The sequence below is a fragment of the Ictalurus punctatus genome, chromosome 17 (genome assembly GCF_001660625.3).
Source record: "Ictalurus punctatus breed USDA103 chromosome 17, Coco_2.0, whole genome shotgun sequence".
NCBI lineage: Eukaryota > Metazoa > Chordata > Actinopteri > Siluriformes > Ictaluridae > Ictalurus > Ictalurus punctatus.
In genome coordinates, this window is record NC_030432.2 from 18,965,777 (window position 1) to 18,990,693 (window position 24,917).

At 38.2% G+C, this 24,917-nt stretch overlaps 1 protein-coding gene across 1 annotated transcript; it reads left to right on the forward strand.

The window, feature by feature from the left end:
• The first annotated feature begins 1,034 nt into the window (after positions 1-1,034).
• On the forward strand, positions 1,035-24,917 carry LOC108277777 (solute carrier family 25 member 36-A). The gene is made up of 7 exons (XM_017490679.3): positions 1,035-1,627; positions 7,356-7,520; positions 11,671-11,748; positions 16,842-16,942; positions 19,599-19,665; positions 19,940-20,229; positions 22,863-24,917. Exons 1-7 carry the CDS (start codon positions 1,587-1,589, stop codon positions 23,054-23,056), a joined length of 936 nt encoding a protein of 311 aa, XP_017346168.1. The 5' UTR covers positions 1,035-1,586; the 3' UTR covers positions 23,057-24,917.

Genomic DNA, 24,917 nt, shown 5'->3' on the forward strand with positions numbered 1-24,917 from the left:
TGCATTATATTTATTCATCTATCCAAAGCGACTTACAAATGAGTAAATACAAGCAAAGCGATATGTCAAGCGGAGAACAATTCAAGTAGTGCTACAATACAAGATTTTTAATTAAGTTCTAGAGAAGAAAAGTGCGCAGAGTAGAGGTGTAAATTATTATTATTTCATCTTTTTTAATGTGTGGGTTGGCAGGTTAGGGGTTAGTCAACCATTAAAACCAGCAGCGCTTTTTACAATGGACGTTGTCACAAAGCAGCTTTACAGAAATATATAAACACAGGATACAGATTTTATGTGTGTGGATTAATCCCAATTGAGCGAGCCGGTGGGGATGGTGGCGAGGAAAAGCTCCCTAGGATGATATGAGTAAGAAACCTTGAGAGGAACCAGACTCAGAAGGGAACCCATCCTCATCTGGGTAACAACGGCTCGTGTGAAAGTAAAAGAAAGTTCATTATGGTTTGTACATGAAGTCTTTGTTGAACTAGTCCACTAGTCCAAATTCTATGAGGATTTTTACAGTTTTGTTGTTGTTGATTTTTTCAGCAACGATGGGTGTGATGGTTAGGTGTCCACATACTTTTGGCCATATCATGTATGTCGATTTGAACTAAGGTGCTTTTCAGATATTTCCTATTAACTAAATTATAGTCACTCTATACACAGTTGGACTGTTAATCCAATCTGTGTGATGTGCTTTGTGTAATCACGTCTGTATTGATTCTGTATTGATTTGTCCGAGTGCATGGGTGAAGAGATGTTATTTATAGCCTAGAAACATTCAGGGTTATCATGCTTGTTTACAGCACTAATCACATTTGAGGAGGTAAAGTTAAAGTTTACACTGTTTTAGGCTAAGGCTATTTCTGTTTATCAGTGCACCCCACATGTTTCATTCGGCGTCACGACTTGCACGTGAAAGAGACGTGCAGAGACGCAACGACCAATCAGAAGCTACGTTCATGCCTCCTCCTGATTGGTCCATGAAAAGCAAAGTGTCGCCACAACAACGGTCGAGTTTCAAAATAGTTGTTGCGTCCTATACTCGTGCACTAGAGGACACAGCTAGCACAGTAACCGCGTCACGTACGCACTATGTAGGGCACTTTTATTGTGTTCAATTTGGTATATATCCTACTAACGAAGAGAGTGAGTTTGGGCAAAGTCTCTGGTTTGGGGGAAGAGCTGGCAATATGAAAAGGAGGGTCAGAGTTTGTGTGTTAAGTATTTATTCGCTAAACGCGGTGTAGCTGCAGATAAGACGCGGGGTTCATGTCGCGAAAAAGGATAAAACTGGATTTTTTTCTTTAATTTTGTAAAAAAATGTTTTACGAGTGCAGTTGTGTAGAGTAGAGTAGCACATTTGGCTAGTTAGCTAACTGAGCTAGCGAGTTTGGGTTTTTTTTTGTTGTTTTGTTTTGTTTTGTTTTGTTTTGTTTTGTTTTGTTTTGTTTTTGCTTCTACACGAGCTCCGCACGGCGCTGCTGAAGTTCAGTCAGAGTATCAAGGTCAAGCTTCAGCATTAACACCGTACTGATAAACTGCTCTCGGGTTTTATTGAACTGAAGGGCGGAATATGTGTGAGGATGAGTCGCAGAGACACGCTGGCTCATCTGTTTGCTGGAGGGTGAGTGACTACATTAATATCACACACACACCCCTACACCTCTGTATACAGTTTAACTGTACTGTCATCTCTTATACATTATACACTTACTACTACTGATAATGTACACACGGCATATCATAGTCTGGAATGCAAATAATAAGGTGAAATATCACAGTTCTCTCTCACTATTTGTCTGTCTGTCTATCTATTTATCTGTCTATCTATTTAGGTCTATCTATTTATCTGTCTATCTGTCCAATCCTTATACAATGTCTATAGAACACACCCATGTCATATAGACTATAATACAAATAATTAGGTGAATATCAAATTTGTGTCTATCTATCTGTTTTTACACTTGTCCTTACACAATGTCTATAGAATACAGACACACACACCCAACACCAGGTGACTTGTACTGCAGAAAAATACTTGAAGATATGCCATGAATGCGAATGACTTTGTCATCCTTAATCATGAAAAATTTCTTTCAGATTTTTTTTAGTACCAAATGTAAACATGCATAAAATTGATATTTATCTATTACGAGATGGTAAGTACATTTTAGTAATTGTGAAATGGAAAAAAAATATTTTCCAGATGTGTATTGTACTACATTTTATATGTATTCCAGATTATGTTATTTTTTGTTTGTTACACAGCATCCTTGCATTCTAAACAGGACCCTGTGTAACCAACATCTTTGTTGTTTACACAGTATAAAAGTTTCAGTGAGATATATTGTAAAAGACAAAAAAACAAAACCATTGTCCGCAGTAGGTTATTTTGTGAGGCTTCACACAAGTTCAGTAACAAAAATGATCAATCAGTGCTGAAATCAGTTATTAACGTTGGTCACTCCTTCTGAACATCTTACTGTTTAATGTTATTTATTGAATAGTTTGTCTAACTATTGTCTTTATAAATTCGTCTGACCTTTCCTATCCTCTGAACAGTGGTTAGAGTTGTGATATTATTGCAACTCCCCCGGATTTGTTTGACTGTTCTTGATTTTGTCGTATGCTTTGGTTCGCCATCTTGTTGCAGGATAGACCTACATTACCCCCCCCCCCCCCCCCCCCCATAAATGCTAAAATAGAGGTACAAATTTAATTTTTCATCCAGAATCTGTGGTGTGTGTAAAAATAAATGTAAACGTTCTAGATTTCAGAAGTATGTGTTCAGTAGTTATATTGGTTGGAGCCTGAGACAGGCAGAGCTGTAATTTGAAGGAAATGTAAATAACAGCATGTCAGTAGTAATAGTAGTAATAATAATAATAATAATAATATAGCTGCGAGCAGCAATACAGGGGTCAAGCAAATTATCGGCACCACGGGTAGCATCTGCATGATGGTAATCATGCAGGAAAACGTTGAAGAGTTATAAGCCAAAAGGCCATTTCTGCTATCTCCTGAACAGTAGTGGGCAGTGTGCTGAATCTCTGCTGGTCACCTGAGGGCCTCATGATGACACATACCAAGTTTCCTCACAATCCCTCAAAGCATTATGGAGATAGAGCCCAAGATCAGTTTTGTCTAGGAGGAGTTTGAAAAAGTAAGTTTTCAAAACCTTTAAAAATAAGACAGGAAGTTTGCTCAACCGTGACAGGATCAGTATCATTGTTCTTGGCTTGTACTACGGAATGTATCAATAATAATAATAATAATAATAATACACTTTTACATTGCTTTACAAATAAAAGCTTTCATTTCACTTGCTTCAAGCTTACAAGCAAGTAGTTGTGTTTAAAGATACTACCAGGAAAAAAGCCTCTGTCACTTCTTTAAAAATAGCAGCAAGTCTTCGGTTAACATTTTGTCAACAGGCTGTGGTATTCTCACATTCTCGGAAATCGCGGCGCTTTTCCAGTGCAATCGAACTCCTCCTACAGGTATTCTCGGGTTCGGTACCGTGGTGCGCTTCCCTGTCTGCATGACCGCTTGAAACTGACCGATTTGTCTTGCAAACCGTGCTCTGTTTCAGACTAAACTGCCAGTGTGAAAGCCCCCTCAGTGTCGCTGGTGACCAGGTGCTACTGATTTATCCACCCTTCTTCTGGTTATTTTACATATGACATCATTAAATCTGGTGCCACGTGATAGGCTATGGATCCAGAGCAACCCTGACCATTTACTGAAGTCAAATCAATGAATAAAATAATAATAATAACAAATTACAGTGTCCTGCAATCACAAGTGGTCCCTTTATTATTATTATTATTATTATTATTATTATTATTATTATATTTATTTTTTATCAAAATAATTTAACAGAAAGGTCTTCTTGGCTGTATGTTTGAGAAGCCCTGGCTTAGGTGACTGTTATGTAGTTTGTTATATGCCGATTATGGCTCAGTATGTTAACTGACCACTATACGATTCATGTTTACAGCTCTCTGTTGTTCAAAACTGAGCTGTTATCCTGTCTGCTTTTAACTCTGTAGCTGATGTTTTTCCTACAAAAAATAAATAGTTGAATAGACAGACTATGGATGTGTGATATGGCAAGAAATATGACAAAACTTCTACTCATTTTCTCAATACATATGTTTATTTAGTTTGGTTGAGGATTGCAAAGAAAAGGGTTTTTTCCAGCAAAGCAAAAGTGGGGGGGGGGGGGGGGGGGGGGAAATGAAAGAAGAAGGGGGGGGGGGGGGGAAGCCTATTCAAATCTATTTGGATTTCTCATTCAGTATTTACAAAAAAATTCGATAATTTTTTTTTCCTGTGAGTGAGAATGGCAGCTAAATTACAGAACAGTTTATAAAACTCCTAAATAGTAGCTATTGTCTAAACCAGCAATTCAGAACTGCCACACATCGAGTAAGTCAAAAATATTGACCTAATGTACTTCTAGACTGCTCATGACAAAATCTTCACACCACATTGCATCATCCATGCATGCAAAGAGCCATGTGTAAGATATCAGTAGGATCTGGTTCCCCAGGTCAGCCCAGTCAGTGTAACTATTGTGATGGCGTTAACAGGCTTGACATGTGGCATGTGGTTGTACTATGAGGAACTGGATACAGTTCCTGGCAGCTCCTGAGTGAACTGGAGTATATAGCAGTAAGGAGTCTGTGTTGTACAGAATGGCTTGGATTCTTTCTTCCTGAAACCTCCATGCTGATAAACACTTGCTTAAAGCTTGCTAAAGCATTTCGTTGCCCTGTTATAAGAGATGGGCATTTCAGGCAAAGTGAATATTCAAAAAGCATTACTCGAATAATGTTTAGTATTTGAACTGCTATCTAAATGCACTCCAAATAACCTGCTGCGAAACATTTTAAGCTTTAATCAGTTTAACTAGCTAACTCGCTCCCCTTCTGGAATGCCGTACAGTTGGTTTGCTTCATATAGATATTGATCAACAAAATCGTTTCACTCTAGCTAAAGGCTGATTTATACTTGCCGATAACTACACGCACGCAAGATGGCCGCATTTACCGTGGGGTCATTTTAGCACGTCACTTGTGCACATCTTCAGAAACGAATGCGGCACGTCCATGTGGTGCAGTAACAACGTAAATAGCGGAGGCAGTATAGTACCATGTGACACTGTGTTCCCAACTGCGTAAACAATCTAATGCTATGTCTCAAATCGCGTTCTTGTATGTTCGTCAGTCCCTCCAGGATTTCGTGATTTGAGATGGCAGAAATTAATGCAAAATACCACAGGTTTCCCACAGGTTTCTGCCAGGACGCGTCATGTGACATCACAACGAGTATTCAGTCACAGCCCTCTTCAATTAATGTGCGTTGAACACGAGTACAGCTAAAAGGTCTCATTTGCTAACAAACATCACCGTGAAAGAAGGGGCAAAACAGTTCTGAGTGATTGCAGTTTCGCCAATTCAAGTTATTTTTTTTATATATATATATATATATATATATATATATATATATATATATATATATATATATATATATATATATATATAAAATATATAATATAAACCCTAGCTAAATCACACAAAAGCAGAGAAAAGAGGAACAGAAGGAGTGCATTTAGACCCATGCGATGTGAAAAGTAAATAGCTACAACTTAAACAAAATGTAATGTTCATGGGACCAAATACAGCAAATGTATGTAAAACAAAAGACTATCTCTCATGTCTACACTCGATAGTAGTGCAGCTGAAATGATGAATGACTCATTCTTTCTGTCTGAGCTTGTGACTCAAGCTATTCATATGCCAAACAGTACACTTCTACACCTACAACTCTCAATCAGTTAGCACAATGGTCATTATAAAACTGACACCCGTCACTGATCACACAAGAACCACCCAGTAAAAGTCTGTGCTAATAGACTACAGCCCTGCTTTCTCCATATCCTCTTATCCAGACGGTCACAGACGTGTTTAGTACAAAAAAAAAATAAGAGAGAAGAATTACATGAAAAGGAAGACAAAATGTTATTCATTCAGCACAGGGATTAATCCACAGAAATGTACATGATGTTCTGTGCAATCCATTTTCACTTATTGTACTAACAACTTCACTGCGAAGAGCATCGAATAATTAAACGACTGTCCCTGAAATCTAAAAGGGTGTGTCACAACTTTTGTCCTTTAGTGTTATGGACACTTGTATGATGGTGTAACTGAACAAAAAAAAAACCCCAAAACAGTTGTTTGTGAGATTTTCATTTTTAAACAAAACGATCAAAAATATTAAATGATTGGTACTTGGTCAAAACTTTGTCCTCGTTCAGTTAAATGTTATCTAGATTTTATGATGAGGGTGGAATTTGTACAAGGTCACGATTACGTGGCACTTCTCTGAAGTGTTTAACCAAATTAGGGCTCTTCGGTCATGGACAATGGCTCTTCTACGGATCGATCGAGAACGTAGTTCTGTCTTTACACACCAGTTGTGCTTGTCCATGAGTGAGTGAAAGTAATAAAAGGTTAATTCTCCATACTTGCTCGCTTTTTAAGCTGCTGTCAGGCTTGTATAAATTTGGTTGTGGTGTATCTCGAACACCATTGGCTGTTGTGTAACAACATGCCATCGTTTGGACTTCCCGTTTCAGAAGGAAATGCAAGAATACTTTATACTAGAATTTTAACATTTGGCAAGTGAATAAAATATTCTGGTGGGATAAAACAACGCAGGGTACTCACCATTTACTAAATAATAAGTTTGTTACTGCAGTTAGACAATTAACCATCTACTGGCACAACCTTAGGAGCCAGCAGCAGTTCCAACTATTCACACTTAGGCAGGTAATAAACAATACGTTGCAGTATATTAAAGGATTTGTGTGATGAGCTCTTGCAAGGAAAACTCTAAACATGAATGGTTTCCAGATATTTTACAACTCTCAAATATTTCATTGGGCATTGCTTTACGTACTTGCACAAACGCAAGAGTTCTAACAGCACAACACATCCTTGAGGAAGTGAAAGTGAACCAGTTTTAGCAGCCAATCAGAACAAGTTGAGACAAATGTAATATCCAGTCGAAAGCATTAGTCATAATGTAGGAACAAAGAAGATGCAGTGCTTCTTAATTTTGACTGGATCTGAATTTGATTAGAGAGCTTCAACCTTCTGCCTGTGAAGTATTATTTTTTTAGTGTACTATAGGGGGGATCTGGAGGTAGCTAGGGATGACCTAGTAAACAAAGTGGAGCTAAATAAACGTAAAACGGGTCATTTTTCCTATTCTGGAACAAGCTGACGACCAAAATGGCCTTAATAAGTTGTATTTTTGTCTCTCTGTCTCTCTTTGTGTAGATGTGGTGGTACGGTGGGAGCCATTTTGACCTGTCCGCTGGAGGTGGTAAAGACAAGGCTGCAGTCTTCCTCCATAACACTGTACATCTCCGCCGTTCAGCTCAGCACAGTGAACGGAGGCGCCATGACCCCAGTGGCTACACCCGGACCCTTGAACTGCCTCAAGTGTGTACTTTATCACTCCTGTCTGTGTGTACACTTACTAACCAGAACGCCCTGTAATGCTGTTTGTTGAAAATACCGTTCATTCACACTTTGGTCCAAATTTCGAAATCCCTTACTAAGCAGACTGTTTGTGTACCCAATAATCAATGACAAACACTTGAGATTAACTCAGTCCATCAACTGGCAGACCGATATGCCACAAAGTATTTCAATAGACTTAATAGAGTAATAAATAAATAAATACTGGAGCAGCGCTTGCTGATATTATGACGTGTTAGCGTTTTTGTAAGGACTCTCCAGGGCTTTTTAACAATCAGAGGCTGTCCTTTAACTTTACCTGTAAAGCTGGTTTTCCTCCTAGTTTTGGGACTTGCTGTTATTGGAAAATAATCAATTTCTGGGTGGTAACAGTTACTCTGTATAACATCACCACAATATTGACTATTATGTACCAAAGTGCTTTATTCCTTACATAACTGAGAGGCTAGAAAGCGTTGCTATGCGAGTGCACAAATTTTTTAGCAATGAGATGGCAGCAAGTTTCAAAAATCGCACCATACCAAGATGCTGTAACCGAAATCACTCCACCTCAAGAAGTTCTACCCCAAAATCACACCACATCAGGAAATTCTGCCCAAAATCACACCACATCAGGAAATTCTGCCCAAAATCACACCACATCAGGAAATTCTGCCCAAAATCACACCACATCAGGAAATTCTGCCCAAAATCACACCACATCAGGAAGTTCTACCCAAAATCACACCACATCAGGAAGTTCTACCCAAAATCACACCACATCAGGAAGTTCTACCCAAAATCACACCACATCAGGAAGTTCTACCCAAAATCACACCATCTCAGGAAGTTCTACCCAAAATCACACCACCTCAGGAAGTTCTACCCCAAAATCAAACTACACTAGGACATTCACCATCGCTCTCCCCAAAGTACACACACAGAGTACTTAAATGCTTCCAATGCCACTGTAGTGTTGTACAGAATCTCATGCTGTCATCTTTAAAAAAAAGAAGAAAAAAAAGTATATTTCTAAGCAGCTATTGTATCATACGATTCTTTCAGACTGTTTTGGGCTTAGCAGCAGTCTGCCTGTGACATTAGAAGGAAAGTGCGCATGCAAGGCCTGCCAGGTTCACGCTCACTCTTTGACTCTCGGCCTGCTTGGCTGAGAGATCACTGCCCAAACACGACTCTGGACATGAATCCAAAGATCAAGCGAGAGATTTTGATTCAACAAAGCGATGTTGTGTGAATTGGCCTGCTCTTACGGTTTGTTATAAAATCCTGTTTATATTAACTCAGATTTCACTTTGCTGTTATTTGCATTCCATATTTAATCGTACCTCCTCACTCTTTCCCTCTTAGTGTCTGTATGAAAGTTTGTTCTGTTCTTGGTCCCACTCATACACTCCCCCGTTCCAGCCAATCGCTGCGCTCGTATTCTCCAGCCCTTCATTTTCTGCAGCTCAGCTCAGAATCCGAGGAGTGCCAAGCCCTTTTTTTTTCATGTCCAAGTCTGACAGTTGTATTTGCACTGCTGTCAACTTTAGGGAACAATAAACAATCCTGAGGATAGGTTATCATATTGCAGCAATTTGCAAGAAAGTCTAAGGTGTTACTGGTATGGAGTCAATGCAACAACGTTCTCTGTTGTTTAGCTCGTATTGTCCTTGACCCTTGTGCGTCCTTATGGACATTTTTGTCTTTATTTATTTATTTATTTATTTATTTATTTATTTATTTATTTATTTATTTAAATAATTTTGTCTGTGTTAATGAAAACAGTATAAATTTTGCAAAAGGTGGTTATTTTTATTGGAATTTTAGTATTTCACCCTGATTTGCTTTCATCAATCTAATTTAAACTAGGTAGACAAAAAGGTTCCACTCAGGACCTTAAGGACGAAAATGTCCCCATTGAACCCCATTCAAACTGCAATATTGAATCCCCATGACGTTTAAGCATAAAATCATACATTCTGTGTTTAATAGGCTTTTATTTTGTTGACAAGGTTTCACAACATTGACTTTTTAGAACATTTTCTGAAATGTGTATTATTTTCTCAGGTTTAGTCTCCGTGGAAAATACATGCTTTTTCATTATAGAGTGCGGGAGACCAACTGAATAAATGATTTAGCTATAATTGTTTGTGTGTGTGTGTGTATGGATATCAGAGTTGTGGTCTCTGTGTGTACTGAAAATATTGTGTGTGAGCAGTTTGAAAGAAAGAAATGATATTGTACTGGAAATCACAAATCCCACCCCATGTATATGAGCCAAAGAAGGTTCCTGAGCTTTGAAGATTTTGGGGTTAATATTCTGAAAATGAATGAATGTTTGGTAATTATGATCAGAACTGAGCTGGTAAAAAATCGAATTCAGTGAAAGTGGAAAACAATATTAATATATAATATGTTTATGACAGTTTTTGACATGGAATTTTTTGTCCTTTATGGACCTGAGTGGTAGTGTTTTGTTTTTTGTTTTTTTAATCTGACACTTAGTAAAAAAAAATGAATGCATCTAAATTAATGTTATTGTTAATCAGTGACCTGTCAAAGACTGTAATAATCAAAGAAAAAAAATCTGCTTAGCATTTAGTATATGGAAAATAATTACTATTTTTCTTCTTTTTTTAATAAAAAAACCAAAAAACATCTGTCGCATTATGTAAACAAACCAGCGTTTAAAAGGTTAAAATTCTGAAAATGAATATGAATGTTTGGTAATTATGAAGAACTGATGTTGGTATTAAAATTGGTCAGTGAAAGTGGAATATAATATTAATATATACTATGTTTATGACAGTTTTTAGACATGGACATTTTTGTCCTTTGTGGACCTATGTGTAATTTTTTTTTCTTTCTTTTTTTTTTTAAATTGACGCACAAGGGTTGATTTTGTATAGCGCACATACACAGTGAGGGAGTTGCCGAGAAAACCTCAAGGCCAAAACAAACCAGTGACATACTTCCAGGATTTTTGTGGCTGAATAAAATGTTCAGCCCCAAAAGGGTGTGAGCTTTCATGCTTATTGCGATTAAAAAAAAAAAAAAAAGCTGGTGTTTTTCTCCTCCTGATCAGTAGACGGCACAGAATATCACCTTCATTGAAAAGGTTACTGTGTTTATCTGTGTGAGGAATATAGCTGACGCTGTGAAGTTCATGTGAGATTCCTCCTGGATAAACTTCTCATACGTAAAGCCTATATAATAGCGGTGTAAAGATGCATCCAATTCAACTTTGATACGATACAGTGGTGTCTTGATATGATGCACTTTCAGTACAGCAAAAGTAAGCATGGTGTGAGTATGTGCCTTAGGTTTGCATCTTGAGTTAAAGAGGAAGCTACTTTTCAGAAGATGGCATGTGGGTATGATTAAGTTGAACAGTTTATTACACCTCACATAATATAAGCAGTGTTTTAACGTGATAACGGTCATGTAATTTTATAGCTGTAGTCTATATTGTTTATAATTGTAGCCTACTTTATGAAGCAGAATGTTTTCAGTATTGTTACACCTCTGTTATAAACCTAAAGAAGCATTAGCATTGCTAGACTTGTTAATTCTTTTTCCATCCTGGATAATTTTAGGGTAAATGCTGACATTGAGTTGAAGCCATTTAATGTTAATTATTTGGTGTTCAGCACAAGGTGATTTTTACTCTGACTCTTACTCGATCAGCTCCACCTTGTCGTTCTTTTGTGCTGCTTCTGACCTGTTTTGTGTATTTGTGAATCGTCTTTAATGAACTGGATTAAGGAGCTTTTACTCTCTTAGGAAAAAAGGCTTTTTCTGGGGATCTTTAAGGGTTTGTTAGATAATTAAGGGAACCTTTCCGATTGAGAAACACTTCGTTCTATATAGAACCTTTTAAGGGTTCCCCCAGAAGGAGAACTGAAGGACTCAACAGTACTATTTAATTTGATCTTTTAAAAAATCACAAATATATTTAGAGACTCATGTGTTTCAGATCTGTTTCTTACAGTGACACACTCTCTCTCTCTGTGTGTGTGTGTGTGTGTGTGTGTGTGTGTGTGTGTGTGTGTGTGTCTTTCTCTCTCTCTCTCTCTCTCTCTCTCTATCCGTGTGTGTGTGTGTGTCTCTCTCTGTCTCTGTCTCTCAGGATGATGTTGGAGAAGGAAGGCCCTCGTTCATTGTTCCGAGGTCTTGGCCCCAATCTAGTAGGAGTTGCACCATCAAGGTAATTTTCCCATTGCTTGTCAACACAAGCACTCTTTTGCAAACTCTCTGACATGTAAAAACATAAATTTGTCATCGTTTGACGCAGCAGCACACTTCTTTGTGTTTAGCTGTGTCTCTCCTGTTCATCCTACAGATATCTCACACGTCAATAGAAACTCGGTATCCAGTATCAGTGTCGGCTTTGAATAAGAGCATCTGCAAATGAATAAATGTAAAAGTTTTTCGCAGCTGTGGGTAACACTACAGTGATTATGAGTTTGTGAAATGCAAATTCTCAGCATGAGGCTGTTTTTTCATTTCATTAAATGAAAGAAACAGGAGCTGTCCTGTTAGGAAAGCGAATTAATGTTAGACAGTAATGTAGAACAGTATTTTCCTTCAAAGGAAGGAGCGATGTCACAGCACCAGCTTGATGACAGCTCTGTTTTTTTGTGTTATTTATTTATTTGTTTATTTATTTATTTATTTATAAACGGGGCACAGACTGAACAGTAATACACTGTCTTGTGCTGAACATCATACACAGCCACCAGTGTGTTTATGGTTGAAGATCACTGTGGTGCATTTAGAAACAGCCTGTATGTGTGTGTTTTATATATATATATATATATATATATATATATATATATATATATATATATATATATATATATATATATATATATAAATAAATAAATGGCATGCCTCTTCAGGAATAGCTGTCCTGCTATTTCTCTTGTGTTGTTACACACTCCATTCTCAGGATTGACTGTTGCATAAGAAGGATAAAGGTCATTAGAGATGAAGCTGTTGGAAGACGTGCATTTGGGTCCTAGTGTTAAAGGTCAAGGTTAAATCCCCATGGTAAATTTCGCTTGACTTTTCAGAAGAAGCTGTGTCTTTGGTCCGAGTGAATAGCTCATTACAGTGGGGGGTTTTGAACGTGTCAACATTTTTTTTTTTTTTTTTCAATAAATATATTTCCAATAAGGTTATTCACATGAAAGTTTCACCAGACTTTGGTATTAACTCAAGAAATCCACACATATTAAGAAATCCATACATTAATGTCTGTAAATAAAGTTTTGTGTAATAAGCTGAAATTTACTTAATACTTAGTGGAGAAGTCTTTGTTTGTAATAACAGTTTCAAGACGCTTCCTGTATGAAGAAATGAATGGGCCGCAGTATTCAGGTGTGGTTTTGGCCCATTCTTCTAAACATATAGTCTTTAAGTCTTTTTCAGTTGGTTTAAAGTCAGGTGATTGACTGGGCCATTTAAACACCTTGATTTTTCTCTGAAACCAACTGAGAGTTTCCTTTGCTGTATGCTTTGGATCCTTGTCCTGCTGGAAGGTCCACCCACGTCTCATCTTCATCATCCTGGTGGATGGCAGCAGATTCTTCTAAAGAATCTTCCAGTAAAGGGCTCCATTCATCGTTCCTTCAATTATATGAAGTCTGCCGGTATCATGCGATGGAAAAACAGCCCCACACCATGATGCTTCCACCTCCAAACTTCACTGTGCAGTGCCATTTCTTCTCCAAACATGGTGTGTAGTTTGACAGCTAAAAAGTTACATTTTGCTCTCGTCTCACCAGACTACACTCTCCCAGTATTTCATAGGCTTGTCCAAATGAGTTGTAGCAAACTTTAAACAAGCTTTGACATGCCTTTTCTTTAGTAATGGAGTCTTGAGTGAGCGTGAGCAGGGGAATGCATTGCCTGTTGTTTTCTCTGTGACGATGGTACCTGCTGCCTCCAAGTGTTTCTGGAGCTCTTTCCGAGTGGTCCTTGGCTCCTGGGCTACTCTTCTGATTATTCTTCTGACTCCCTGGTCAGAAATCTTGCGAGGAGCTCCTGTGCGTGGCCGGTTGATGACGGAGTGATGTTGCTTCCACTTGTGGAATTCCATGGATATGTTTCACGACAATAATGCTGTGAAGGTCTTGGAAGAGCTCTTTGCTTTTATCCATCATGAAATGTTTCTTGTGTGACACCTTGGTAAAGAAAAGCCTTTTTATAGACCATCAATTTACTAACCCAGCTTATATTAATTTGCACAGATAGGGGGTATAATTACTTACGGATTTCAGCTGGTTCCTTGCCTTACCTTGCCTTGGAGAACTGCTTTTTCATAGCGTGTTCAATACTTTTTTCCTGTCATTCCACTTTATTACACACAACTTTATTTATGGACTTTAATGTTGTGAATTCTTTACATTTACAGATTTCTTGAGTTAATACTGATGTCTGGTTTAATACTTTCAATACGTTCAATACTTATTTCCCCCACTGTAATTAATTGTTTTATGACCTGATCAAGTATGTGCAGGAGGAAGACTCCTACCTCGTCAGAAGCTCCAGGTTTCCAGTTCTGTGACTTTGCAGACTACCCCCGACTTCTGCCTGTGGCAAAATGCATTATGGGTGTCCTGTACCCTCCAGGGCATGGGGTTCTCAAGCTTATTGTAGACCCCTTTAATTGTACAATGAATTCCATGGAGCATGTCAGTAGAGATTTAGGCTATTTAATGAACATGTTTAAATAATGTTCAACAATAATTTGCCTATGTTTAATCTGAACTTTCCACTGATGGAACGCGAGGTCCACATTGACATTTAAAGGTTTCTGAGCTTTGGATTAATTAAAATGTTCTTAACAGATTTGCTTCAAAGCTATGGTTAAAATCATAGCTTTACAGACTTTAGATTTAGATTCCTAATGAGCAAACCTTTCAATTCAATGACTATTCAAATAAATACTGGCTTGTGATTTTCACTGCTTGGAATACATTATAAAAATATCGCAGCACCCACTTTGAGAACTCGTCATTTAGACAGAAACCCTAGGTAATGCACTGTAGGACTTCACGAGTGCACCGGATTTCCTCCACTATGCTTTTGGACATGTCTACAAAATTCCATCAAGATTTGTCAGATGCAGAGAGTCTTGTGCACAGAAATTCTTGTCTTTATCTTTCCTACCGTCTCTAAATGTCACATCACACCCTGAAAATCCAGTTAAGTCTGCTGACATTATACTTGTTGAAAGTTTTAGATAAGGTTAGCAATGTTCAACACAGCCTGGCGGTTAAGCGGCCATCCAGTACACCTATTTATTTGTTAATTAGCACATTAGCTAACATTTAATATAAATTATGTTTAAATAAATATTTTTGACAGATACTAGTCACCTTGGTCTCACTGACTGCATTTTTGAATACAGTGTACACATTCTCTACAGTGTACAAGTTCTCAGTCTGTGCACATTACATTACATCATATATCTTATTGATGTCGATAACTGTAACTTCAAAGGGTTAATTTATCAAGGAAGCCCAATTGTGCTATATATTATTTAATCATTTCTGTGATGTTTCACTGTAATGAAGCGTCAAACCTAACAAATACGTTAATGGTGATGATTATTAGAAAGTAATTAAAAGTAACACAGAAGGAGCTCTCAAACATAGTGAAAATATTATCCAGCCCAAGTTAGTGGTTAATATAAATATTGTAAAACATCATATTACTTGGTGTCTGAGGACCTAAACACTGTTTTGAGGGACTACTCACACACAGAGACTAATATAGCTTTGTTGATCATTCCCTCCTCATTTCCTGATCATTAACTAACCATTACCTGATCACTTTATCATTTCTAAATCATTACTTGGGAACACTGTGATTTACAGTGGTTTTCCCCCTCGAAGCTGACGTGAGAGCATGTCTACATTGGTGCATTAAGAGAAGGAACACGAAGCAAGATTCAGCCTGAACCACACACGTGCACTGGAGGAGAACAGTTTGTGTTTGTCCGTGCTTTTAATGAAGACGTGTGTTCTCATCAGTGTCCTGTTAAATGATAGAGAGATGTTTGTTCATCATGGCCTCTCTCTCTTTCTACCCAGCGTGCTTATGACCTAGTGGGAGAAGCAGGGAGGCATTAAGACAGTGGCTATTAATGCACAGGTGGCAGAAGAGTTGGTGTTAACTGAGTCATTAGTGTGTTTGTTTAGTGAAGCGATGTTTGGAGTACGTGCTGTGTAGGGTGATGACTATGACATTGTGCATCTACATCTTGCTGCTGCTGTGTGTATGTGGAGTGTTTTGCCAACTTATTATTGATCTCAGGATAATTGATAATAGAGGCACTTATTTTTTTTTTGTAAAGAATTGAAATAATTTCAACTTGATGATCGGGAATTTTAAAAAGTCAGCAGCGCGGAAACTGTCCAATCATACACTGTGACTAATCGTGACCGTAAACGCAACACCGCAACCACGCTAATACAGTACGTTTACATGGACAGCCATAATCCGATATTAACCCGATTAAGACGCTGCTCTGAATAAGAAACTAACATGTAAACAGCGATTTTTGATGACCTTAATTGGACTAAAGTCATACTTGAAGTAAACACAAATGGAATTAAGACGTGTGGAGTATTCCTGTTTTAGTCGCATTATCAAAGTGTATTACAGACATGTACACACCTTATTCACACTATTAACACCGTGCGAGAGTTTTCACCGCATTTTGTGACAGGACACGTACACACACGGTAGTGCTCAACCGTTTGATGGCAAATAACAGAACACGGTTGCGTCCGAAATCGTGTACTTACCTACTATATAGTGGGAGAAATGCATGTATCTCGGCTACTATGTAGTAGGTAAGTACGCGGTTTGGGACGCAGCCCATGGCTTCAAGCTGTCGTCTGTTTGCACATACAGCATGACGAATAATTAACTGCACTTGAAACGTTCGTGAAGTTAAAATAAAACACCCAAAACTGTATACGGGAGCATAACGAAGACCAATTGTATGTCAATACGTGGAATTCTGGAGGGGAGGGCGTGACGTTGGGACGTGTGACGTTAATCGATCTGTGTTCTATAACATGTAAAACCTGAACATGAAAGGAATATTCTAAAAGCGACTCATGTAAACACCTAAATCAGAATATTGTCTTATTCAACAACAGGGTGCTGTGATGGTTTATCGTTTTTGTTTTTGTATCTCAAGGCACTCGGATAAACCGAGCTCTGAGTGGCTCATAATGTATGTTTGTGTGTGCTAACGTCCTTCTCCTTTTATGTCTCCAGGGCGATTTATTTCGCTGCGTACTCCACTACTAAGGAGCGAATGAACAGCATGCTGGAGCCCGACTCCATACAGGTGCACACGGTGTCTGCTGGCATGGCTGGTAAATCTCTCTGCTCAAACCTTTCCCCAGTCATCTCGCACATTTACACACCCAGCACAGACCTCAGCAGTAATGGGAGCCTCCTGTTTAGCGACGTGGTAGCACTGCTTCATTTATTATACACCCGTGTGAGGGAAAAAATAACGAGGACGTCGAAGATCTCAAGGAAGAATAACTTTATTGCAGCAACAAAGTACATGAATCACATCAGCGTCAACGTGAACCCCGAACAATACCAGCACAGACATCTTACACTGTATTTCAAACCAGGTGTTCTGTACGTGACGTAAACGAAGTTTCACTCTAAGTGTGATGTGATCACTTTCCGTTCTCCCAGTCCCGATGTCGTTACAAGTGTGACCCCCAAACTGTTAGGTGATAGGATTGTCTAGACCAGGGATGGGCAGTCTTATCCGGAAAGGGCTGGTGTGGGTGCAGGTTTTCATTCCAACTATACAGAAGCCACACCTGAGTCTATTGAAAGCCAAGATCGACTGATTAAACAGGTGGAATCAGGTGTGGCTTCTGCTTGGGTGGAATGAAAACCTGCACCCACACCGGCCCTTTCCGGATAGGATTGGACACCCCTGGTCTTAGACAGTCTAGATTGTCTTTCTGAGTGATAATTATGGTCACATAACCCTTTTGTTCAGAGATGGTTCTTGATGTCCCACTACTGCTCCCATGCTATAACTGAGTGAATGTCACTTTAGCTGGTATTATACACATTGCTGAGACTGAAGTAAATTGTCCCTTTGATAAGGGGAACACTCTTAACAGTGGAGTCTGTTTAGAGGCAGCCTGTAATTATTTACACTCGCCTCATTAAAGGTCATCGTTTGCCTCAGTATCAAGTCTTAAAGGAAAAATCCGCTTTGAACAACTTTTATATTAATCTCAATAATTAACGTTATCCTCAGTGGAATCTACGAATTATTTTGTAACTCAGTTCTGAGTTTACTTTTTTTTTTTTTTTAGTTATTATTGTTTTGTTTTTTTAATTTTAACTCTCACTTGGATTATTTTAATTTAATTAACTTCATTTACTTAATTTCTACCTAAATAGTGAGTGATGCAGCAGTGCTTTAGTCATTTTATTGGAGTCCTCCTTATCTTTGTACTCAGCATAAACATATAATCTTGTAAAGCTTCAACTTTCATGCGAATACCTCAAATGCCACTGCGCTGGGCATCTCTTAGACCGCTAACGAACTAAGACGAGTTTCTGCTGTAATTCGGTGTAACTGGGTCGTATAGCTACATTGCATTCTGGGACTTTGAGTCCAACCCTGGAAAATGGCAAGTGAGAGAAGGCGTTTTTTTTTTTTTTTTGGAGCGAATAGCAGTCATTATTGCTTAGGTTTGAGATTGTTCACGTTTTGTTTCTCCTATTACAGGCCAGTGTCACTGCTCTTGTTTCGTACTGACTTCTCACAGGAGTAATGAAAATACAGCGCCAACCAACAAATTAGCAGCACAAACACTAAACACATCACAAATGTTTCAGTATAAACATATTTACTGTGTTTCAGAGTGGAGCTTTCCTTCAAGTAGTTTCATAAAATCAAGTAAAAGCTCCATTATCGTCGAAATCATTTCTAATCTATATTTGTATCAATAAGTGTGTCATGCATTAGTCCATTTGTGAAATGCTAAACTAGAGGCTTCCTTTACTTGTTATCTTGGCTATCTTAGCTTTGTAGTGCCAATGCAAAACTAAAGAAGCATGACTGACACACCAGACATGTCCTGGCTAATCAACTACATTTAGAGTAAGAGGAAACTTCATTTATTATCATTTTAAAGGATGTTACATTGGAAAGCGGAACACTGTCTTTTACATAACACGAAAACAGAAATTGTATTTTATATAAACATCTCTTTCCTGGACCTTGTGACTCAGAAGCTTAAAAAAAATAATAGAGAGTGAGAGTGCAACTTTACTTCCTTGTCTCTGAGGCTGCAGGCATACAACAGTTTTCTACTCCCTAACCCTTGTATGATAGTACAGTTTTATTACAATAGTCTTCCAGGAAGCAGTTATTAATTTTCTGGAGATAATAAATAGATAGATAATGTGTTTCAAATATTTATTTATTTTTTTATTATTATTATTTTTTTTAAAAATTGCCATTTAGCTACAATTATTCATTTATTTACGGCTACAGCACATTTTTAAAAAGTACCTAGTTTGAGTCCATAATTTCCTCGGGCCTGGAAAAGTGAAACCCTGATATTTCATGAGACTATTGTCATGTTTCATTTAACCCAGATGTTTTTGAGCAGCAGATGTTTTTGCCTCGCTTAAAATGTTTTAAAATGTGTGTTTTTGTTTTTTTAAATTTTTAATAATCAAATACATTATCGCCTAACTACGTTAGAGCTCTGATGCCTTGGCTGTAGGAGCATATAGATGAACTTTAATTACACCCAGGAAAACATTTCTGCCTAAAACCTCACTCGTGATTACTGTTATATGTTTCTGACCATGATTTTTCACTATTAGAAATGTTCAAGACTCAACAATTTGAATATTTCAAAATAAGGTCTCCACATTTTACGGTCCTGTTTACATTACCATCTGGAAACTGATTTGCTTAATAGTGTCTTATCACAATTAAAATACCTTTGCTTTTGTACTTTCATTTTCATTCAGGATTCACGGCTATCACGGCAACCAATCCAATCTGGCTAATCAAGACCCGCCTGCAACTAGATGCCAGGTAAATGTTTTTTAGTTTGTTTGTTTGTTTGTTTTATAATATGAGGCATGATCATGTGCTCCACAGCTCTCGTTATTCAAATCCTAACCTTCACTATTCCAAATCCAATCACTTGTGAAGATGTCTGAATCTTCAGGTGCGATTGAATTATTCTTTAGAGGTTTGTTTATTTCTGGTCGTACTACAGTAGATGAGTTCACTTACTTTTGAGCATTGTGCTTACTAGAGAAAAGTGTTCCATTTGATTTATTTCTTGGTGTGTTTCCTCTCTCAGGAGCCGTGGCGAGCGGCGGATGAGTGCACTGCAGTGCGTGCGCCGTGTGTATCAGACAGATGGACTTCGCGGGTTTTACCGCGGCATGTCCGCATCCTACGCCGGGATCTCGGAGACGGTCATCCACTTTGTGATCTACGAGAGCATCAAACGGCGCATCCTGGAGACCAGAGCAGCTACTCGCATGGACCAAGAGAACGAGACTACACGAGAGGCGTCCGACTTCATGTACATGATGATGGCAGCCGCCACCTCCAAAACCTGCGCCACCTGTGTAGCTTACCCTCATGGTGAGCAGAGATGTCTGGCTCTCTATTTTTCCACACACCCATACGCACACAACTGTGAGATTGTACGATCGTAATGAAACTGGGTGACAGTGTACCATGATGATGTAGTCTGGAAAAGTCCTAACGTTATTACTGGTGTAGGAGATGTGGTCACTTTGCATTCTTGAAGTGGCTGACGTAAAGAGCATAACACGTGAGGACGTGTGATTTATATTTACAGATTTATCTGATTATACCTGTCAGATTGTGTAGTCCAAATTAACTGTTGCATAAAACAGTTTATGCAACAGTTGCAACTGTTCTTTTTTTTTTTTTTTTAAAATAAGAAACACACAACCACAAAACTGTTTTGATAATACACGGTAGTCTAAAGCCGGTCCTTTACCTTAAGAAATCCGTGAAATGTTATTATAGCAACCAGGTCATGACCAAATAATGACTAAGCAAAGAGTCAAACTCATGCAGTATACACTGTGTGTAACATTTATAGGCTCACACCACCATCTTGTGTATTGAATGTATATTTTTGCACGGAACAAAAAGGAGTGGCTCTTAATTTCATTGTACATATGTATAGTGACAATAAAAGGCATTCATTCATTCATTTTAACACAATCTCAACAAAAAACTTGAGAAAGTCTCAATTGAAATATCACATGTAACACACTCTTATGAACTTGACAAAGAAACGAGTGGTCATCAGGGGTGCCAACATTTATCATTTTTTAAATCTCGCCATGGCGATACTTTGAGACACCGAAGGGGAAAGGACACAGGATGGGAACGACACGTTGACGTCTATTAGCGGTTACTTTCAGTTCACGCTGAGTTTATCTAGGTGAACTTTGACCTGTAAATTCATAAATCTCGATCTTGTGAGCCTGTTGAAACCGAATGTGCTGTACTGTGGTGTCTTTAGTTGCAAAAAATAACCAATGAAGGATCTTCTTATTAATGCCATTCTGGAAGTGAGAAGCCAGTCCTTGGAATTACATAATTTTTGACATCCGTGCTTTCAAACTACACGGGGGGGGGGGTCCATGAATGACTGCATGTTTGTCTTTTGTTAGCAATAAAATGAGTGATTTGATTTTTACCTTCTCAAAACATTGAACTATACAGTCAGTGTTCTAGATTTAAAAAGCTAATATGTCTGTATGTTGATTGAACTAAAGGAAATAGATAATAAAGGAAATAGATAATATGCTGTGTAAGTAGCATAACTCGTGTAAAGGTTAGAAGTGCTGCTTTGTTTCTTGATAATGGTGCGAGCAACCATTTTGATTTAACATGACTTGATGAACTCGGGGTTGAGGAGACCGTGCCAAGTTTCTGAGTAGCAAGTCCAAGTTGAAGGGGTGTTTTTTTTTTCCCATTTAACTTGGAAATTCAGAGTTATGAGTTTTACCCAAATGCAGTATAAGTAGCAGTCATGCCAGACTTTTGCCTTGTTGTTTTCTTATTTTTGCTTGGAACACACTTAAAAAAGTCATCCATTTCGTTTACTGATGTATGCTAGTTGTTTGTGGTAAAATTCTGTGTTTTTTCTCTCTGCATGCTAGGATTTTGATGGCCTCTGGGTTGTGTGTTATTAGTACTGTGTGAACACCGAACACAGGGTTAGTGTAATGGTATAACATTAAATATTTGAGTTAATTATGTAAAGTGTAAGAATTTAACCCTCAAGGACCGAAACCGCCAGCTGTGGCTAAAAATAACTGTTCTAAAATGTTTAACTTTTAACCTCTAATCCAATCTGTATTCTTTAAAAAAATCCAAGTGGTCAAGTGGATTCTCAGCGTTTTATGTGACAAAACAGAGACAACTATGTATGAGACATACCACAGTTGTCATGGTTACACCATCACATTTTGCAGCATTGATTCGTCAAGGAGTTCGTCAAGCCGTTTTCTGAGCCAAAGAGGAAATGGCTGGAGCTGTGTAGTGTCCCGTCCTCCCCAAATACCCAGATTGGTTCAAACTGTCATCTACTCCACCAATCAACGTGTTAGTTTTTTGGGGGGGAACGGAAAATTCCTCATTTGAGAGATGCATCTCTTTTATATATACGTCTACATTGTCAGTAAATAAAATACCCTTTTTTCTCTCTCTCTCTCATTGAAAAACGCCTAGAATAATATTGAAAGAAATGGCTATAGCTTGCTACGGGAATGTTGGATGAAGACAAAACTTCATTTGTATGTCTAAAACATCCAGGTAAATTTCTAAATGAAAAAAATTCAAACATCAGGAGGTTTTGTTTGAGTTCACAGTAAAAAAAAAAAAAAAAATGTCGTGTTTTTTCTACAAATTCTTGGTAATTCATCCATTCTCGGCCAAAAAGATTTAATTGAGACTTTAAATGAGCTAGATTGAAAATGAAAGTTCTCCTGTTTAAAATGATATATGGCACTTGATGCTAACTGCTAGAATAGGTTAGAAAAACAAACAAAAAAAAAATACAGGAGAGTCAGATTTCCCAGAAATCCATCTAGGTCTTTAAGGGTTAAGAGCTGCTGTGATATTCAGTGTGTCCATATACTCATAATGCTCAAATGAGAGCGAAAATTATTCAAAAGATGCGCCGATGTTCATCAAATTGCTCAGCTTTATTTCTTGTTTCTCTTGTGCAGAGGTTGTGCGAACCCGGCTGAGGGAGGAAGGCACCAAGTACCGCTCGTTTCTGCAGACAGTGAGCATGGTGTTCAGGGAAGAGGGGTTCAAAGCGCTGTACCGCGGTCTCACCACCCACCTAGTGCGCCAGATCCCCAACACTGCCATCATGATGGCCACCTATGAGCTCGTCATCTACCTTCTCGACCGCTAACATCAGCCCCCTGACCTTTGACCCTACAAACTGACCTTCCCTACCTGCGAAGGGGAAAAAAGGCTTGGATTTGGAAAAGCCGCTGCTCATAGTGCCGATAGAAACTCGTACACGAATGTCAAGAGGAAATTTGAGACATTTTGAGAGTGTGTATAGGAAGGAGACGAAGATGACGATGATAAAAAAAACTTGGGGAATGCACCAACGTGGTGGGAGTTTTCAAAAAGACAAGTGAAAGAGGAGTGGTTTTTTTTTTTTTTTTTTTTTTTTTTTTTTTTTTTTTTTTTTTTTTAAACTAGGTTTATGTAAAGCTGCTTCCAAAGGAGTCTTGTGTAAGAATGAACACACTCAAAGATGCCTGAAGAAACACATTGGGTCTCTGTTTTTACAGTGCTTATTTACCTTTAACTTAAATCATTACGATTTGGTGACATATTGTGTTTGTATTTGTACTGACAAGAAATCAGGATGGTTACTCTTATGCAAAATAAGAGATTTAAAAGTAGGGAATGGTCAAAAATATGCGACATAGTGCCAAATGCCACGCCCTGATTTGTCGGTGCTCAGGCTCGGGGCTATTTGGTCAATCTGAAATGAAGAAAGATGCACTTAGATGTCATACGGAAGCAGGAGTGCTCCTGTTCCTTCCCTGCAGCAGTGTGGGGAGGTTAAGCAGGGTTATATGAGTGAATACGGTATGTACATATCTATGTTTGTATATTGTTTTCAAAAAATTTTTTATTAAATGGTTGTTTTTGCTTAATATATTATTAACACATGAATGTACATGCAAATGTGACCAAAGTAAGAAGGTTGAACTTGGTCTTACTAAAGACGTTACTGAAGATTCAACATTCGCCAAGTTGATTCTGTTCATCCGTTTGATCTTTTATGTGGGAGGAAAATATTCCAGAAAAAAACAAATCACAAAGTTTTTCAGTGCAACAGCTACAAAAGGTTACAGTGTCTGTGCACATTTTGTGGTGTCGAATACCAGAGACTTTAAAGGAATAATTTGACCCTTGAACCTCAGATTCTCTCAGTCAGCCAAGATGCATCTGATGGTTTGTACTTTTGTATTATTTTGTACTAGACCTGTAAGGTCAGTGTAACTTCTAGCTTCAGTTTAGCCTTGGGAAATCTAGACTTCCTAAGTTGTCACACACTTGCCTAAAAGATCGTTTTGGGCTCAGTATTGCAATTTGTACATAAATAGTTTAAAAGAACAGTTCAATAATATTATAACTATATTATAAACCGAATCAATTCTATGTTAGAGTTAATGTTCTGCTGCTGAGCCACATCTCCTACATACATCTGCATGAGGCGAAAACCAATTTTTGTGCTAAGGAAGACCGTGATACCGGCCTCAGCACAGACCTATGACTCTCTTTTAGCTCTACGAAAACACCTTAGCAAGGCTGTTTAAGATGACTTGAAGGAACATTGTGTAAATAGCCTACGTTACCCTCACAGCTGCAGTGCAAAATTAAAGCAAAATGTTCTCAGACAATTCCTAGCTGACTGACTAATCTTGGTGTAAGAGCTTTCGAGTGTTATGGAGGGATGCATCAAATTATTCTGAAACGTTTTCTTTTATCACAATGCAATCCTATTTCATTTCTTCCTGTAATGTTTTGCTATATCGTTATTTATGCACTTGTCATTTTTGTCACTCCAACACCACACACACACACACGCACACACGCGCACACACACACACTTGAGAGTCCAGTGTTCATCTCACTCTGCATTGTGTTTACATCTACATGTCCACCTTCAGTCGTTGTATCACATATTCTTATTGTTCGACAGCTGAGAAATGTTCACAAACATTCACAATAAAGACATATGCATCAGT

What these genes read in the sequence shown, in the direction of transcription:
- LOC108277777 (XM_017490679.3), top strand. Translation starts at nt 1,587, where the DNA reads ATGAGTCGCAGAGACACGCTGGCTCATCTGTTTGCTGGAGG. An exon ending in GCTCATCTGTTTGCTGGAGG is followed by an intron (nt 1,628 to 7,355) that starts GTGAGTGACTAC and finishes CTCTTTGTGTAG; the next exon opens with ATGTGGTGGTACGGTGGGAG. An exon ending in GTAGGAGTTGCACCATCAAG is followed by an intron (nt 11,749 to 16,841) that starts GTAATTTTCCCA and finishes TTATGTCTCCAG; the next exon opens with GGCGATTTATTTCGCTGCGT.